At 51.9% G+C, this 14976-nt stretch overlaps 1 protein-coding gene across 2 annotated transcripts; it reads left to right on the top strand.

Annotated features, from left to right (window-relative positions):
- Positions 1–1390: 1390 nt before the first annotated feature.
- Positions 1391–12318, top strand: RSPO1 (R-spondin 1). Of its 2 annotated transcripts, none has more exons than XM_042438894.1 (6): positions 1391–1839; positions 5348–5800; positions 8659–8850; positions 9715–9864; positions 10571–10759; positions 11660–12318. In XM_042438894.1, the coding sequence occupies exons 2-6, from the start codon at positions 5674–5676 to the stop codon at positions 11794–11796; spliced, it is 795 nt and encodes a 264-aa protein (XP_042294828.1). In that variant the 5' UTR covers positions 1391–1839; positions 5348–5673; the 3' UTR covers positions 11797–12318. The 2 variants fall into 2 exon arrangements, with proteins under 2 accessions (XP_042294828.1, XP_042294829.1); XM_042438895.1 differs by lacking the exon at positions 1391–1839 and adding an exon at positions 3022–3132.
- The last annotated feature ends 2658 nt before the right edge of the window (positions 12319–14976 follow it).

Raw genomic sequence — 14976 nt, 5'->3', positions numbered from 1 at the left:
CTCTCCTCCTTCCCTGCCAAAGGGATGCTGGGTGGGGATTGTGTTTTGTTTTAGTTTCATTTACTGGCAGGAGGGAGGGAGGAGGAGGGAGGTCAGCTGCAGCCCAGAATGTCCACCCCAGAATCCATGGACTTCTCAAGCGCCAGTTCAAGTCCTCCAGGAGAGCTGTGTGTCCAGCCATGGCACCCCTTGAGCCCCTGAGTCTTGCCAGTCACCAAGGGCCTCCAGCGCAGGCTCCAGAGCAAGGCAAACTGGGTCTGAGCTTCAGCAGTCCTGGGACTCAGGACAGCACATTTCATAATGAATATTTTGGACCCCCCTGCCCTCAATGTTTGGGACTTCAGTTCCTGGAAGGCTCTCTTTCAATGCAGCCAGTGTGCATGATGGTTGGCAACTCTGGGGGATCTGGACAGACATCTGGAGGGATGAGCCTACTTCTTAGGAACAAATGACACATGGGAGGGATGCTCCAGTTTGTGTGTATGTGGTAGGTCTCCCCCACCCATTTTAATGCAAGCATCCCAGCAGAGCTGCGCATCCTCTGAGCTGAGATTTCAGTGTAAGGAGATGGCCTTCACAAGGTTCAGTTAAGGGAACCCCCTAAGTGTGGTCTCCCCACTTCTGGGATCCCAGTTTCAGCTGGTTTGGAAATGCTTGGATAGTTTTGTTTAGAGTTTGGGTTTTTATTTGGGAGTGGTGTACTCCAAAATGTCTTTGTAAGTGAAATTGAGATGAGCTAGTAGCTAATGACAAGTTGTGTGACTGCCAAGGATTGCCTGGCAGGGTGGCACCTCTGTTCAAAACTGAGCAGTTACTGGGAGGTCAACCTGCCAAATCTGCATGGCTGCCACTGTTGGCTCCTGGTAGCCCAGGCCATGCTGGCCAAGGATGCCTTCCCTCCCTGCCTCATTCTCTCAGTCCTTCCTGCTGGGAACCACCAAGATCCTATGAGGCTGTTTTTCTCCCACAAGAAGTGGAAACAGATTTTACTATTTGGTGTGTTTATTAGCAGATGCCACACTGATCACAGAAGACTCCTGGGGTGGCTTATGGCATTGTCATTGCTGCCATCAACACTGCCACCAGCGCCTCCTCCATCTTCCTCCATCTTCCTCCTCCTCCTCTTCTTCCTCTTGCTCCATGGCCCAAGGAGAGCCCCTCTAAGGCGGCCACTCCTGGGCTGGGGGTCTCTGCCTTGCCCCTCTCCCCACTCGCCCAGCCATCCTTGGTGGCTCAGTGCCCTCATGCACTGCTGGCTCTCCAGGCAGCCGCACTCAGGAAGCTCCAGTCCAGGTTTTGCAACAGTCGGGATATTTTGGCAGGATATTGTCTTCGGAGGTGGGGAGGACTGTGGGGTGGGATTCCCTCCTGCTGCTGGAGTTTGCACTAGATGCCTCTGCGAAGCTGGAGGAGGAGGAGGCATACAGTGAGAGAAGGAAGGAAAGGAGAAGAGAGCAACACAGGAGGGAATCATCTGGGGAGAACAGGGGCTGGCATTGGTGGCACCAAAAGTGGTCGTTTCTTGATGCGCAGATTACTCAGAAAGCAGCTCATGGTTTCTTTTGCTCAGAATTCCTAGGAGCTGATGGAGAGCAGAGCAACCCCAGCAGCCCCTACAAGCAGCCACTCGGCCCAAGGGAGGGGACAATGGGACCACTGCCTCCAGCATCACTTGGGAAAGTATTAGCTACCTGGTTTTGGCAGGAGGACTGCTACCGAAACCAAAAGCACAAGAACAGTACCAAAAGTGCTGAGTAACTTTCCTTACTCTGCCTCCTGAATTGGGAGTCTGTCTGGAGTAGGAAAGGGTCAGAGGGAGCCAGTGCTGACAGCTGAGAGGTAAGCATTTCCTTCATTTGGGCTTCTGGAAGGGCCTCTGCTTGCAAGGAAGGCTGCTTTGGTGGCTGGTTGCACCAGATGGCCAGGAACATGAAGCATCCCTTGCTCAGTGTGTGGCACAGCTCCCTTTGGTCAGGGCCAGGGAGGCACATGCCAGTCCACCTGGGGAAATGTGCATGGGGAAGGAGGATTCTCACCTAGTTATAGGGAGAGGCTTTTTCTGGACAGATTCTGGCTCAGTGTTAGGAGATGCTGACCATGCTCCTGACTTGGAAAGGTTGATGACATCTTTTAGAAACTGTCTGTCTGTCTGTCTGTCTGTCTTCACTGACTGTTTGTTTGGGACTTTTGCTGTAATTTTGTCTGACTGGATTGTTCCTGAGCCACTCGGAGGCACATGGCTTTCTACTGGCTGATGTGGACTGAATGTTTGGAAGGGAAATGAGAGCAGCTGCTGTGGGTGGGGGGCTGCACACTGCCCTCACCTGCTCCTACACACACACACACACACACACACACATTGTGATCCTGAGCTGGAACTTAGAAATATTTCCTTTGCCATCACAAACTGAGGCAGGCACCCCAGGGCTGGTCTTCTGGCACGTGTCTTAGAAATCCATCATCAGATGCCTAGAGATGCATGGCCAGAGTCACAAGAGTTCTGGGTGGATGTGCTGGAGCTTTCGTTGCCTGAGGAATATGGAATGACACTCACTTTGCTTTCCAAGGAATCCAAGTGTGTTCTTTTACCAGGAATTCCCATGTGGGGTGTGTGTGTGTGTGTGTCAAGCAGAGAAGATCAATAGTTCAGGTGCATCACCGTCAGCAACAGAAAAGACCATTGTTTTTGAGTGGGCTGAGTATGATCTTGAAAGCAGTAGCAGCAGCATGTGAACACTTGATTCAGTTGCACCTGGCTGAATGGATTGTTGTAGGAGCAGAGAAGAGGGATAGGTTTGCACCTCTGTGGTGGAAAGGACTCCACTCCTCTTGCAAGGACCCTTTCACATGGGCAGCAATGGAGAAGTCTTCTCCAACACCATAGGTCTAAATGCAACACAACAACATGGCTATACGGAACAGGTGTGAGTGTGGGTGCATTGTTTGCCCTTTGCAAAAGGCAGCAGGACAAAGGGGAAGGGGAGACACCCCTTCTTTTGTGGCAAGAGGGCTCTTACCATGGCTCACAGGACCTCACATCACCTCTCTCACAGTGGCAGGTCCATTGTCCCCACCTGTTCTATCCTAGATCCATGAAGTGATGAAGAGTGAGGACAGAATCCTGCTCTGGAGGTATGGCTCCTCTCCTTGGTGGCAGGTGGAGGGGCTTCTGAGATGCCAGCCAGGAGGAATGGGGAAACAGGGCTCTCCATCCACCTGGTGGAGGAGGGAACCTCCTCGGAGGATTCCTTGCCTAAGAAAACCCAGTGAAACTCATGGGGTTGCCATTAAAGGTACATAGATGCACACTGCTCTGCTCCTGAGCCAGCCCTGGCAACAGCCTCATGGCTACCTCAATCAGTCCCCTGCTTTGCTACCTGGCTTGCTCACCTGTGTGCCATTACAAGGGCATGCAAGGCTCATGCATGGATCCTGTCCCTTGCCCAGTGTCCTGGCAGAGGGAGGGAGGGAGGGAGGGAGGGAAGGAAGGAAAGAAAGAAAGAAAGAAAGAAAGAAAGAAAGAAAGGACTAAGGAACAAGAGTGGGGGAGGGAGGGAGGGAAAGAGGACAAAGCGGAGGGGAGGCTGCTTGACCTCCAGAGGGGATGAGTCACCCGCTGAGGCTGGAGCAGGGATGGTTTAGCTTGTAGGAACTTATTAAAATCTCTATTTATGAAAGTGGATTTCTTTATTGCCGTTCAGGAGGAGGGATGTTTTGGCACGAGGCAGTTCACACGTCAGCACCACATCAGGTCCAAGGGGGCACAGCCAATTGCGGGGCTGAAGGAAGCAGGAATAAGGGAAGCTACTAGGGTGGGCAGCCCATGGGAGCCACTATGGGAGCAGATGGCAGTGGGATGGGGTGCCCTCCAGCACTAGCCCTGAGCCACAGACATGTGCTGCAGTGGCCCCATAGCCGCCCCTGGAGTCCCTCTGGGGGCCTTGGCCTCCTTGGGCTGAGCATTGGAGTTGATTAAAGAAACAGTTGCTTGAAGGATTTAGAATAAAGAGTTCTAGGGCCCCTCCTTCCACCACAGTTCCAGAAATCTCTAGCAGACCATTCTGGGACCCTCTCTGAGCAAACTACAGATCCCCAGATTCCATGGAATGGAGCCATGATGGTTAACGTGACATCAAAATGGTCCAGATTTGGGAGGGTTCCTGATAGCCCTGGCAGAGAAGTGGGTGACCCACATGGCGATCTTCTCCGTGGTCCTGTGGTGCTCAATCTCTGGATGGAGAGACGACTTGGCAACTGTGCTGGGGTCTGGAGCCAGGATGCTGTCTGCTTGCAAGAGGCAATGGTGCTGCTCCAAAACCCTCTCCATTGCCCAATGGGGCTCCTCAGGGCCAGGGGCGTGGGGGCCACATCTCTGGCCCATTGGTCCAGACCTCGTGCAAATTCCCATTCTTCCCAACATCCTCCTCTGTGTTCTTTTATGGGTCTCCCTGAAGGCCAGGAGATGACAGACTGATTGCCAGGGGGCTCTCTCTCCTTTTGGGGAGGTATCTGGGGGGGGCTGGCAGCCCTCCTCCCTCTCCCTGGAGATAACACCCTCCTTGCGGGCCTTTGATGGGCCTGTTTGCATGGCAGGGGGACAGCAAACAGCCTCCCAAGCCAAAAGCCAGGCAGGATTTACACAAAGCAGCTAATTGTTTATTTGAAATTTTACACACACACATAACACAGATGAGTTTAATGGTGCAACGTCTCTCTAAGTGCAAACACATGCTTGACACCGACACAATCTGGCAGCTTTGTTGGCAACCACCTGCAAAGTAACGGCAAGAGGAGCCAGGAGGGAAGGCTCCACTCCATCTGTTTGGCCCAAGGGCGCCAAACTGGAGCCGATCAGGGCTGGATGAGCCAAGGCCAGCGGCCCCTCGCTCCTGGTGTCTGCTGACGTGCATGTCCCATCCACCCCTGGACCTGGGCCATTTGTGGCACCATTTGAACCAGCGCCAGTGACCCCTGGGGTGAAGATGCCACCGCTGGCCTATCTGCTGATGGCTCAAGCTGGCGCAGTGCTGAGCAAAACCAAGGAGAGACTCTCTGTTTTCCTCTTGGGCCCCTAACCACCACACAGCCATCTCTTGTGCAAGAGGAAACACACACACAGTTCGGTGCATTTTGGGATTCCAAGCCTTACCCGTGTGTGTGTGTGTGTGTGTGTGTGTGTGTGTATTGGGGCACTGGTGGATGGTCTCCACCTGTTGAGAAACGAAGTTGTTCCACCTGTGTCCAAGTCCTGCACTGCTTGTCTCCCTTCTCCTTCCTGCAGATGAGAGGCAGGAAGCCTTTGGAAAGCCATCCAAATTAACCAGCTTGCTTTCTGCCCCCTTCACAGCTTATCGGCGCAAGCGGAACAGCGGGTCCACGCAGCCCTGTGCCAACTGTGTGTGGACCATCCTTCACCTGCCCCAGATGGAACTCTCACCTGCCACCACCTACAATCCTCATGGGGTTGGAAACAGAATCGTGTTATTGGCAACCTAATGCTTCTGCGGACATCGACCTGGCACATGAAGAAGATGGTCACTCATCTGGCATCAAACACAGACATGTGGTTCTAACCAAACCTTAGTAGAAAGGGGGCTACGCAACCCCCCGCCCGAGTCCTGGACCGAGTCCTCCAGCCCCTGCCTCCGAAGGCTGTGCTGCGGGGAAGTTACTATGCAGCTTGGACCGTTGTGTGTAGTGGTGGTTTTTCTCAGCTTGGTGGATCTGGCAGACAACAGTCAGGGCACCAGGAGCAGGAGCAGCAGCAGCAAGGCACCAAAGGGCAAGAGGCAGAGGCGAAGTACGTATTAGGAGACCCCTTTGGGTTGGCAAGTTTAGCGATGAAACAGTCTGGCATGATTGCCTAAGGTTTCTGGGCACTTTGTGAGCTGGGGGAGATGGGAGCTCTCTTACAGGTTGGGTGGCCAAGGGCTTTGGTGTGAAGATGGTGGGCGACCTCCTTCGTTGTGCAAGGGTTTGAAGTAAGGGCCTTGCAGGTGTGTGGGGATAATGGGATGGGGACACAGAGACCATGGGCTGGGAGAGCAGCAGGATTTTCTGCACCAGCTTTGCAGCTTCAGAGGTTTCCTACCAACCCCTTGGTCCCTTGAAACACAAAAAACAGCAGCTCCAACCCATCAGTGGTTTGGCCCAGGCCTGCTTCCCTCTTCCATTTTTTAAAAAAATGTTGTTGTCCTGCTGTTTGGCATTCAGCCCATCCCCTGCAAGGAGAGCAGGGCTTTGGAGAGTCAGGAGGCTTCCTGGACATGGGCTGAGCCTGATGCTTGCTTAGGGATATCTCAGCTAGAGAGTGATACTGGAAAACAAAAGGAATGGGGCATATAGAAACTGCTGTGAAAAAGGATGGGGGGGGGGGGAAGGGGGGTATATTGGGAGAGATGGAGAAAACACACACACACACATGGGCAATACTGGTTGGATGGCTCAGGACTTAGAGATATAAATCTTGTCCTATTTTGTTCTCACACAACAACAAAGAATTTCAAACTCCTCCCCACAGGGTAATATTTCAAGGGCTTTTGTACACTTGTTTTGACAATTTTTCACATTCTGGGTCTTTTTTTGACAAAAATTTAATTTGCAGCAAAAAAACTGGCCTATGCTAAAAAAAATGTGCAGGAGAGTTGGTATTTTGTGTGTGTCCCAAGCAGAGTTGAACCATTGAATCAACAGGATTTACATCAGTGGTTCCCAACCTTTCTAATGCCGTAACCCTTTAATACAGTCCCTCATGTTGTGGTGATCCCCAACCATACAATTATTTTCATTGCTACGTGCAAATATGTGTTTTCAGATGGTCTTAGGCGACCCCTGTGAAAGGGTCGTTCGACCCCCAAAGGGGTCCCGACCCATAGGTTGGGAACCACTGATTTACATAGTTCTTGACACACCATTCCACAGTTGGTCTAGTTGGACTCTTCTAGTAGGGATTAACTAACATTTTTCAGGCCACTGTGACTTGGGAACGCAAGAAAGGCCCATTTTTAAGAGAGAGATGTAGTGCAGTGGAGGAGCATCTTATCTTGCCAGATATGTGTTAGTAGTTTTGGTCCCTGAAAGGGGGATGATGGGGTCTGCAGTGGGCCTGAGGGAGAAACAACCCTGTTTCCAAGGCTGATGGAAAGGCCTTTGCTCAGAGCTGGTGCTCCTGGATTCTCCCAAGAGAGCAGCATCACAGAAGTGGACTCTCTGCCCCTCTTTTCAGAAGACATTTCCCTGCCTCTGAGAGGCCAAGGCTTGTGACGCTCAGGAATGCCAAAGCACTTGCTTTGGAGGAGGAATAAATAATGTGTTTAAAATAAAGTCAAGAAAGATGTAGCCCTTCCTATAAACAAAAGCCAATGCTTGCATAATTAACCAGTATAAATAACCTGTGACGATTTGTTTAAAATCCAGGCTGAGTTGTCCATGGTAATTGATCCCAGAAAGCTGCGCAGACATAAAAGTGGATGTTTTTGTTGGCCCGAGCCGAGGGCCTGGGAGCGAGTCTGTCCCCAGACTGGGGCCTGTGTCATGCCTTGTGCTTCCGACAAAAGCACGCCTGGCTTGGCGAGGGAAGCCATCCTGGACGGGAAGCAAGGCAAGGAAGAGCGCTCTCCCACCAGCTCTTTGGCCTTGGGGTGCCATGTTTAGGGGCTGTGGGGCAGCAGACCCTAAGCATGGCAGAATGGAGGGAAGGGCGGGAGTTCAGTGTGACCTCTCTCTCTGAGGCTGACCACATTTGGTCCACATTTGGTTCAGTGTGGAGAGCCACACAACTGTCCACCATGGAGAAAGATGCCCCCTTTCCTGGTCCATTTTGTCAGACTGGGGCGGGTGGGACCTAAGCCCCATACACAGGTTGTGCTTAACTGGATGGGGGGAAGCTGGCCCTGTTGACATCTATCCAAAGCACTGGATTGATTCACTTGATATTGATCCGGAACCCTGGCCAGCATCTGCCTTGTTGAGCCCCTCCTGTATGGGGTGCTGGGCTATCATCATTGGTGTGTTGCTGAGGGTACCCAGCTTCCACAGATGCCAGCTAGTTTTAGGAGTCAAAGCAGAGAAGTGCTAATTGGAGGGCTAGGAATGAACTCAGGCCAGTTGCTTAGTGGCACAGGGAGCCAGTGGCTCAAGCCAGACAACTGTGTTTCTTTGGATCCATGGACTTTTGGGACCAGCGAGTGGCAAAACGGCTTGGCCTCTGCTCAGCTTTAGGCTCAGAAAGCCCTCGTTCTGGTTCCTGTGTGTTTTTGTGGGATGGTATGCAATGGGGCTGCCCCACCACCTGGCTTGAGTCACTGGCTCCTTGTGCAACTGGCCACTTGGCAAGAGAGGCTGTGGCACAGTTATACAGCGCAACCTGGGAGAGGCACTCCATCCTTGGGACATCTTGTGACAGCCCAAAGGGAGCGTTGGGGAACAAGAGGAACTTAGGGGCAGCTGCTGCCCTGGCAAGCATCCAGGTCACAGACTGAGAATTTTGGGGGGGCATTTGCAACGACCAGCAGAAGGGCCCAGACTCCTTCACAAAAAAGAGGAGAAGCACAGAGGGCCAGATTTCATGTGCAAGAGGCTGTGGGAAGGGGCTGGATGATGCTCTTGGGCCCAAACTGATCTTGCTCACGCCATTCTCTCTCATTCGCTTGTTCCCAGTCAGCACTGAGATGAGCCAGGGCTGTGCCAAGGGGTGCGATTTGTGCTCCGAGTTCAACGGGTGCCTCAAGTGCTCCCCCAAACTCTTCATCCTCCTGGAGCGGAACGACATACGCCAGACCGGCATCTGCCTCCCCTCCTGTCCGCTGGGCTATTTCGATGTGCGCAATCCAGACATGAACAAGTGCATGAGTAAGTCTTTGCTGGGGGGGGGGGGCAGAGGGTTTGGGGAGGAGGGCTTATGCTCAGAGGCTTAAGGAGTTTCGCAGGCAAAGCTGTCTGTCAACACCCCAAACCAACTCGGATTTTCTTGTGCAATCCTGCCATGTTCCAGCATGGGAATTTTCCATTACAAGGGTGTCCTGCAGTTCTCCTGAATATAAATTACATTCCCTGTGCATTTAGTGCTTTGGAGGAAAACATTCTTTATTCAGTTATTACACACATCCACATGTTATTGAGCCACATATGCACCATCAGGGAACATGCATATTTCCATTATGTTTCATTTGAGAACAAGGGAGGGGGGAAACGTGTCTCCCCCCCCCCCACTAATGCTGCTGGAATACAACTCCCAGAATCCCTGACCATGGGTTATGTTGGCTGAAGCAGCTGGGACTTGTAGTCCAATGACACCTGGAGAGCCAGACAATTCGCAGCCCTGCTTTAAGGAAACATTTCTGAATCTCTGGGAAGTTAGAGGGAGTTTCCAAGTTCTGTGGAAGAGGCTCTCTGGCTACAGCAAGGCTTAGTTTCCAGGGTGTTGAGAATGATTTCTCCAGAGTACTTATTTCCAGAATAAATGTCTTGCTATAATGGACAGATTGGTGTAAATCCTGTGAAAGGGACCCATGGGAGAAGTGGGAGGCAGCTGCCCACTTTGGGCATGGGGTGGAGGTAGCGGTGACTATGGCCAGTCTCTCAGTGTAGATGCTCCCTGACTTAGTGGTGCTGCTCCTGAGCACCAGCCGACTTGTCATAGTGAATGGGAAGTGGCTGAAGTGACAGGTGGCCTGACCATGAGTTTCCTTTCTCTCCCTCTCTTCCTGGGCACAGAATGCAAAATCGAGAACTGTGAGGACTGTTTCAGCCGAAACTTTTGCACCAAGTGCAAAGAAGGCTTATACTTGCACAAAGGAAGGTGCTACATGGCCTGTCCTGAGGGCTTCTCGGCTGCCAACAGCACGATGGAATGCAGCAGCCCTGGTGAGTGACGCACCAACTGGGTGGCCGTGGGGCGGGTGGGGGTCTTGCCTGGTTTGGCCAGGGAGGGATGGATGAAGGAGGGGACTTCCCCGCCCTTCCATGTTCAAAGAGGAAATCTAGGGATGGGATCCTGCATTAGGCATGCAGAGCATAGGGAGAAGCCAAGCTGTGTGGGGTGCCAGTGTAGCCCCCAAATGGCAGTGAGCAGCAGGGGCTGCCTCCTCTTCTGGCTGCTCTTCTCCAGAAAGGAGAGCAAGAGTCTCCTTTCCTTTCCCTTGCTCTCTGCAGTGGGATCAGGTCTTCTTCCCCTCTGCTCTCCTTCTCCCCACAGATCAGGGCCCTTCCTCTGCAGGGCTTGACATCTGTCAGGGGCGGGGGCTTTGGACAGAGACTTTTCCAGATCTATGACAGTCCTAACAATGAAGTAGCCCTGATTTTGGAATCTGGAAGGCTTGTCTGTGATGGTATTGAACTTTCAAACTCATGCAAATTTAGTAGACTCTGGGTTAAAAGCAGCCATTTCCCAAAAGTGAGGAGGGGAGGAACTATCAAAATACTCACCCAGCTCTATACTAAGGGAAGGATGACAAATGAACATCCGTTGATGAGTGACTGACCCAGATCCGGTGAGGAAAAGGTGGCAGCCGCAGTGATGGCAGGTGGTTATTCTGGCGTGAAAGGAGTCCATTTTTTCTTCCCTTTCCAGCACAATGTGAAATGAGCGAGTGGGGCCCCTGGGGCCCTTGCTCAAAGAAGCAGAGGTTGTGTGGGTTCCGGAAAGGCAATGAAGAGCGTTCCAGGAAGGTCCTCCAGGCATCCTCCGGGGACATGTCCGTCTGTCCTGCTGTCAGAGAGCGCCGGAGATGCACCGTGCAGAGAAACCAATGTCCAGAAGGTGAGCGGGATTTGAACCATCTCCCTTGGTGCCTCATGTATTCCCCCCCCCAAACACACAACTGACTCACTTGCTTAGCATGAACCCTTGGGAAAAGCACCAGATACAGCCCCCGATTCCCAGTAGATATCTGTCTCCTGCTTTGCAGTGACAATTTGTGTATTAAAACCAGTTATGCCCATCTTTCTCATTAATGGAAAAATGCCCAAGGCAGTTCAGAACAATTTCATAAAAACACCATCAAATGCACATTAAAAACAGACATAGCAAAAGGTTAACAGATAAAAACCCAGTCAACAAACAAGCCCAATTCCTGCCAGGAGCAGAACAAAAACAATTGCCTGTCCAGAGAACAAAATGCTTGCCAGGACAAAAACAGTTTTAGATCTCTCTGGAATCCCATCAGAAAATTCCCCCTTGGGGCAGACCCCAAAAGTCTACCACCAGTAATAGCTTTGAAAAACCAGTTGCTCGCTGGCTGCTCTTCCAGCGCAACCCTTGTAATGATACTCTGAGAGTCAAGGAATGGTCTCTGGAAGGACAGGCAGACAGAGCTTCCTCCCCTGAACATGCACATAGCTCTTGTTTAATGCTTGATAGTAATGGCATACGTGAAAACGCCAATGAGAAAAGTCACCTTGGAACTAGCCATCCAAAGATGAAAGAAGCGAGTGCCATGACCCAGCTCACCAGAATGCCAAGGAGGCTCTGCAAAAGCCTTTGTGAAAAGGGGCAGGAATCCTATGAACATTAATCCCAGGGGAGGGGGAGGATTGGAGGGGGGGAATGGGAATTTCCAATCTTGGAAACTTCAAGGTACAGTACATTTGCCTTAAAACAAGGGGCAAGGTAAGCACATTGCTCCATTGGCTTCATTGGCAGCCTTCTGTTTGGTTGCAGGGCGGAAGAAGAAGAAGGAGCAAGAAAACGCGAATGAGGACAGGAGTCGGAAAGATGGCAAGGAAAGCAGGACTGGTGCCAAGAGGAGGAAAGGGCAGCCCAGGGGCACACCAACACCTGCTGGCCCTGCTCAGTAGCTGCCCTTCCACCTCTGCAGGATGGCAAACCTCCATTGCTGCTATGGACACATTGCTTCTGTCGAACCAGAAGGCTGCACCACAAAGACTGGACAGAGGTGGCCAGACAGCCAAGCCAGAACTCTTTGGCGCATGCATGGGCTGGACGGAGGGGAAATGCAGGCCCTCCGCACCCAACACGGGAGACTGGCAGCATGCAGATTCCTCCGGAGGAGGAGGGCAATGGATCCTCCCAGGCATCCTCTCCAAGTACCAAAACCTGAGAGAGCCAGTGAGCAGATATCTCCAGCTGAAGAGCTGCCCACGAAAATAGGGCAGGAAGCAGTTTCCGGCTCAAAGGCGGAGGCTGGAATGGGTTTGCTCAAGATCTGGAGAAGCACCAAGGCTTCCTTCCTTCCTCCCTCCCCTCCCTTCTGTGATTCAAGCTGTACCACTGAGAACATATGTGTCCCATGTTGGTGATCCATGTTCAGGAGCATCTGCTCCAAAACTGCTTCCAAATGTCAAATTAAAAGAAACCAAACCCAGGCTGGTTCCTACCTTTGTACCTCTTTTTCCAAGTAGGAACTCTGGAAAAGGACATCAATGTCCTTTGGAGTCAGGGTTGCTTGGTAGTCAAGGGTCTATCTTCTCTCTTAGGAAGGGATCCTGAAAGGTTGGAAGAAGTATGATGTGGAGGAGACTCGGGCCAAAGCTATGGGATAAGCAGAGGCAAGATGACCACAGGGCATGGCAACAGGGCCCCCTTCTGTAATGCCACCTTCCAGTGGCAGGTCTTGATTTGCCATAAACCTACTGAGACTCAAAGATAGTTTTTAATAAGAAAGAATAACAAAGCCTTTCATGGATCCATAAAGGCTCACAAGGTTTCCCTTCGGTTCCCTTGGCACAAAGCTGGTGCAGATGCCAGCTCACTTCATCCTACCCATGGAGCTAATGCTGGAGACTCCACAAAAACTTTTGTCAAATAAAATACATCCATCTTTAAGATACCATGAGATGCTTTGTTGCTTCTCAGGAACTACTCCACAGCCCTTCCCTGGGAAACCCCTTCCAGGCGCTTGGCCATCTGAACCTGCAGGGGAAGGCAGACTCACTCCAGGGAGACCCACTTTCCTTTGTACTGGAAGCCCAAGGTTTTTAACACTGGGTAGAAAACAGCAGCTCAAGAGGCCAGGCCCAGGCTAAAAACATTAGGAGGCAGGGAGCACTGTGGAGGACAGCCCAGGGATGGGTCTTCAGGGCCAGAAGTCCCCTCAGTAGCCTGATTTAGATGCCGTTGTAGTTCTGAAAGCCCTGGGAGTGAACCTGCACTACACAGTTACACCTGGTGAGGTTCTTCTGTGCCTCTATGATTCTCTTTCTGTGTCCAGACAGGGCTGGGGTTTGGGCCGCTGCCTTTCCAGCAAAGGCTAATTGAACCGTCTTCCTGGCTCCATCCCGGCTGGAGGAGCGGCATAGTTGTGTCCATTCCAGAGCTGTACGAGGCTCTCTCTGGACAGCTCCCTCATTGCAGGGCTGACAAGACCATCGTCCACTTTGCGCTTAAGTAAACAGCCTGCCTTTGTATCTTTTGGAGGGGATTCCACTTCAGGGCAATGATAAATGAGCGGCATACCAGGCTGCAAGGGGCAAGCGCTCCTCTCTGCCCAGAGGACAGTTGGAGGCCAAGGCTGAAGGAGGTCCCTCCTAGGAGTTTCTCCTCCTCCTTCTCTTCCTCCCAGCAAGGGAGAGATAAGCAGCTTCTTTGGCTGCACCAGCTCCGCAAGGAGCCCTGGGTGACCCTCATGAACCCTGCTTTCCTGGCAACGGAGAGCTCTTTTTGCAGCCAAGCCTTGAGTTGCTTGACATCTGGTCCTCAAGAGAACAACTCTGTTGGAAGAAGAAGCTCAGGGCCATCTAGTACAAACACAGCCAAAGCACTCCTGAGAATTACCTGGCAAAAGGCCACTGTAGCATTGCCACTTGCCACTGCTGGGCTATTCCACTGCTGTGGTTGGCAAACGCGCCCGTGGAGCTGCTTTGGACGTGGGTGGGCTCCTCTGCCAAAGAAGCAGAGATGGCAGTGGCCCCGTCTGGGAGTGTGTGCATGTGGTACATGGTCAGTTCCAAGCTCCCAAATGTCACACGCATCAAAAGCAGGATGCTCTTGTTTTTACATCCCAGGTAGAAGCTGTCAGAGCCTTGTAACAGTGTCCTCCTTTTCCTGGGCTTCCTGGAGCAAAGGTATGGGTAAAAAGAGAGAAACGTAAGTGGTAAAGAAGGAGTAGGTCTCTGAAAGAGAAGGGAAAAGGGTGGCGCATAAGCCGAACGGCTTGGGCTGCCTCTGCCTCTCTCCCCAAAGGAACCTCCCCAGAAAACCTCTGTCTTCCCAGCAGTGACTGATGGGGAGGATTATCTGCTCCCGGCTGTGTTTAATATAAATCCCACCTTTCACCGGTTCTGCTGGCAAGTCAGGTTTAAGATGCTCACGTGCAGCCCCCCAATAATAATTTACTAGTCTCCAGGCTCCATAGCAACGTAGGGAATGTATATACCTCTCCTGTTCATTGTTTACATTGGAACAGGCTCTAAAGTGTCTGAAACTCTGGATTACTCCAAGCGGTTACCCCAAATTAATCACGCTGATAGTGTATACGTACACTGAAAAGGAGAGAAATACATCGCAAGCCGACAACTCAACAGCCAGCATTGACTCACAAGAAAGGAGGCCGGAGGGGAGGGAAAGGAAAGGTGGCCAGAGCCAGGACAGAGGGTCACTGACCACCTCCACTGGTCAGGGCAGGAGGCTGCAGTTCTCATGCTGGGCCCAAGTGCTGGGATCCAGATGGAGCCACTGGGACCCATTCACTTGCTCTGGGGCAAAACCAGTGCCTGACTGGTTCGCATCTCCTCCTCCTCCAACACTCTGCAAATGCAACTGTCTTCCTCCGTTACAGCCATCCTTAGCTATTTACTTCCTCACTTAAAGCACTTGTAAGCCTTGTTTTAGGGGACCTCCAACAAGGCTTCCTTCGAAGAGTTAATGTACAATTACACAACTAGGTGGATGGAGAGGGGCATGTGGATTTGTGTGGTCGGTCGTCTGCCCAGCTCCAACTCTGTGGAACTCTCTGAGCATCCACACTGGAGGATTAATATGGTTTGGCACCGTTTTCACTCTTTTCTGGCTCCAGGCTG

This window comes from Sceloporus undulatus, chromosome 9, assembly GCF_019175285.1.
Source record: "Sceloporus undulatus isolate JIND9_A2432 ecotype Alabama chromosome 9, SceUnd_v1.1, whole genome shotgun sequence".
Classification (NCBI taxonomy): Eukaryota; Metazoa; Chordata; class Lepidosauria; order Squamata; family Phrynosomatidae; genus Sceloporus; species Sceloporus undulatus.
Note: the sequence above shows the minus strand (reverse complement) of the source record. Positions and strands in the feature narration are given on the sequence as shown.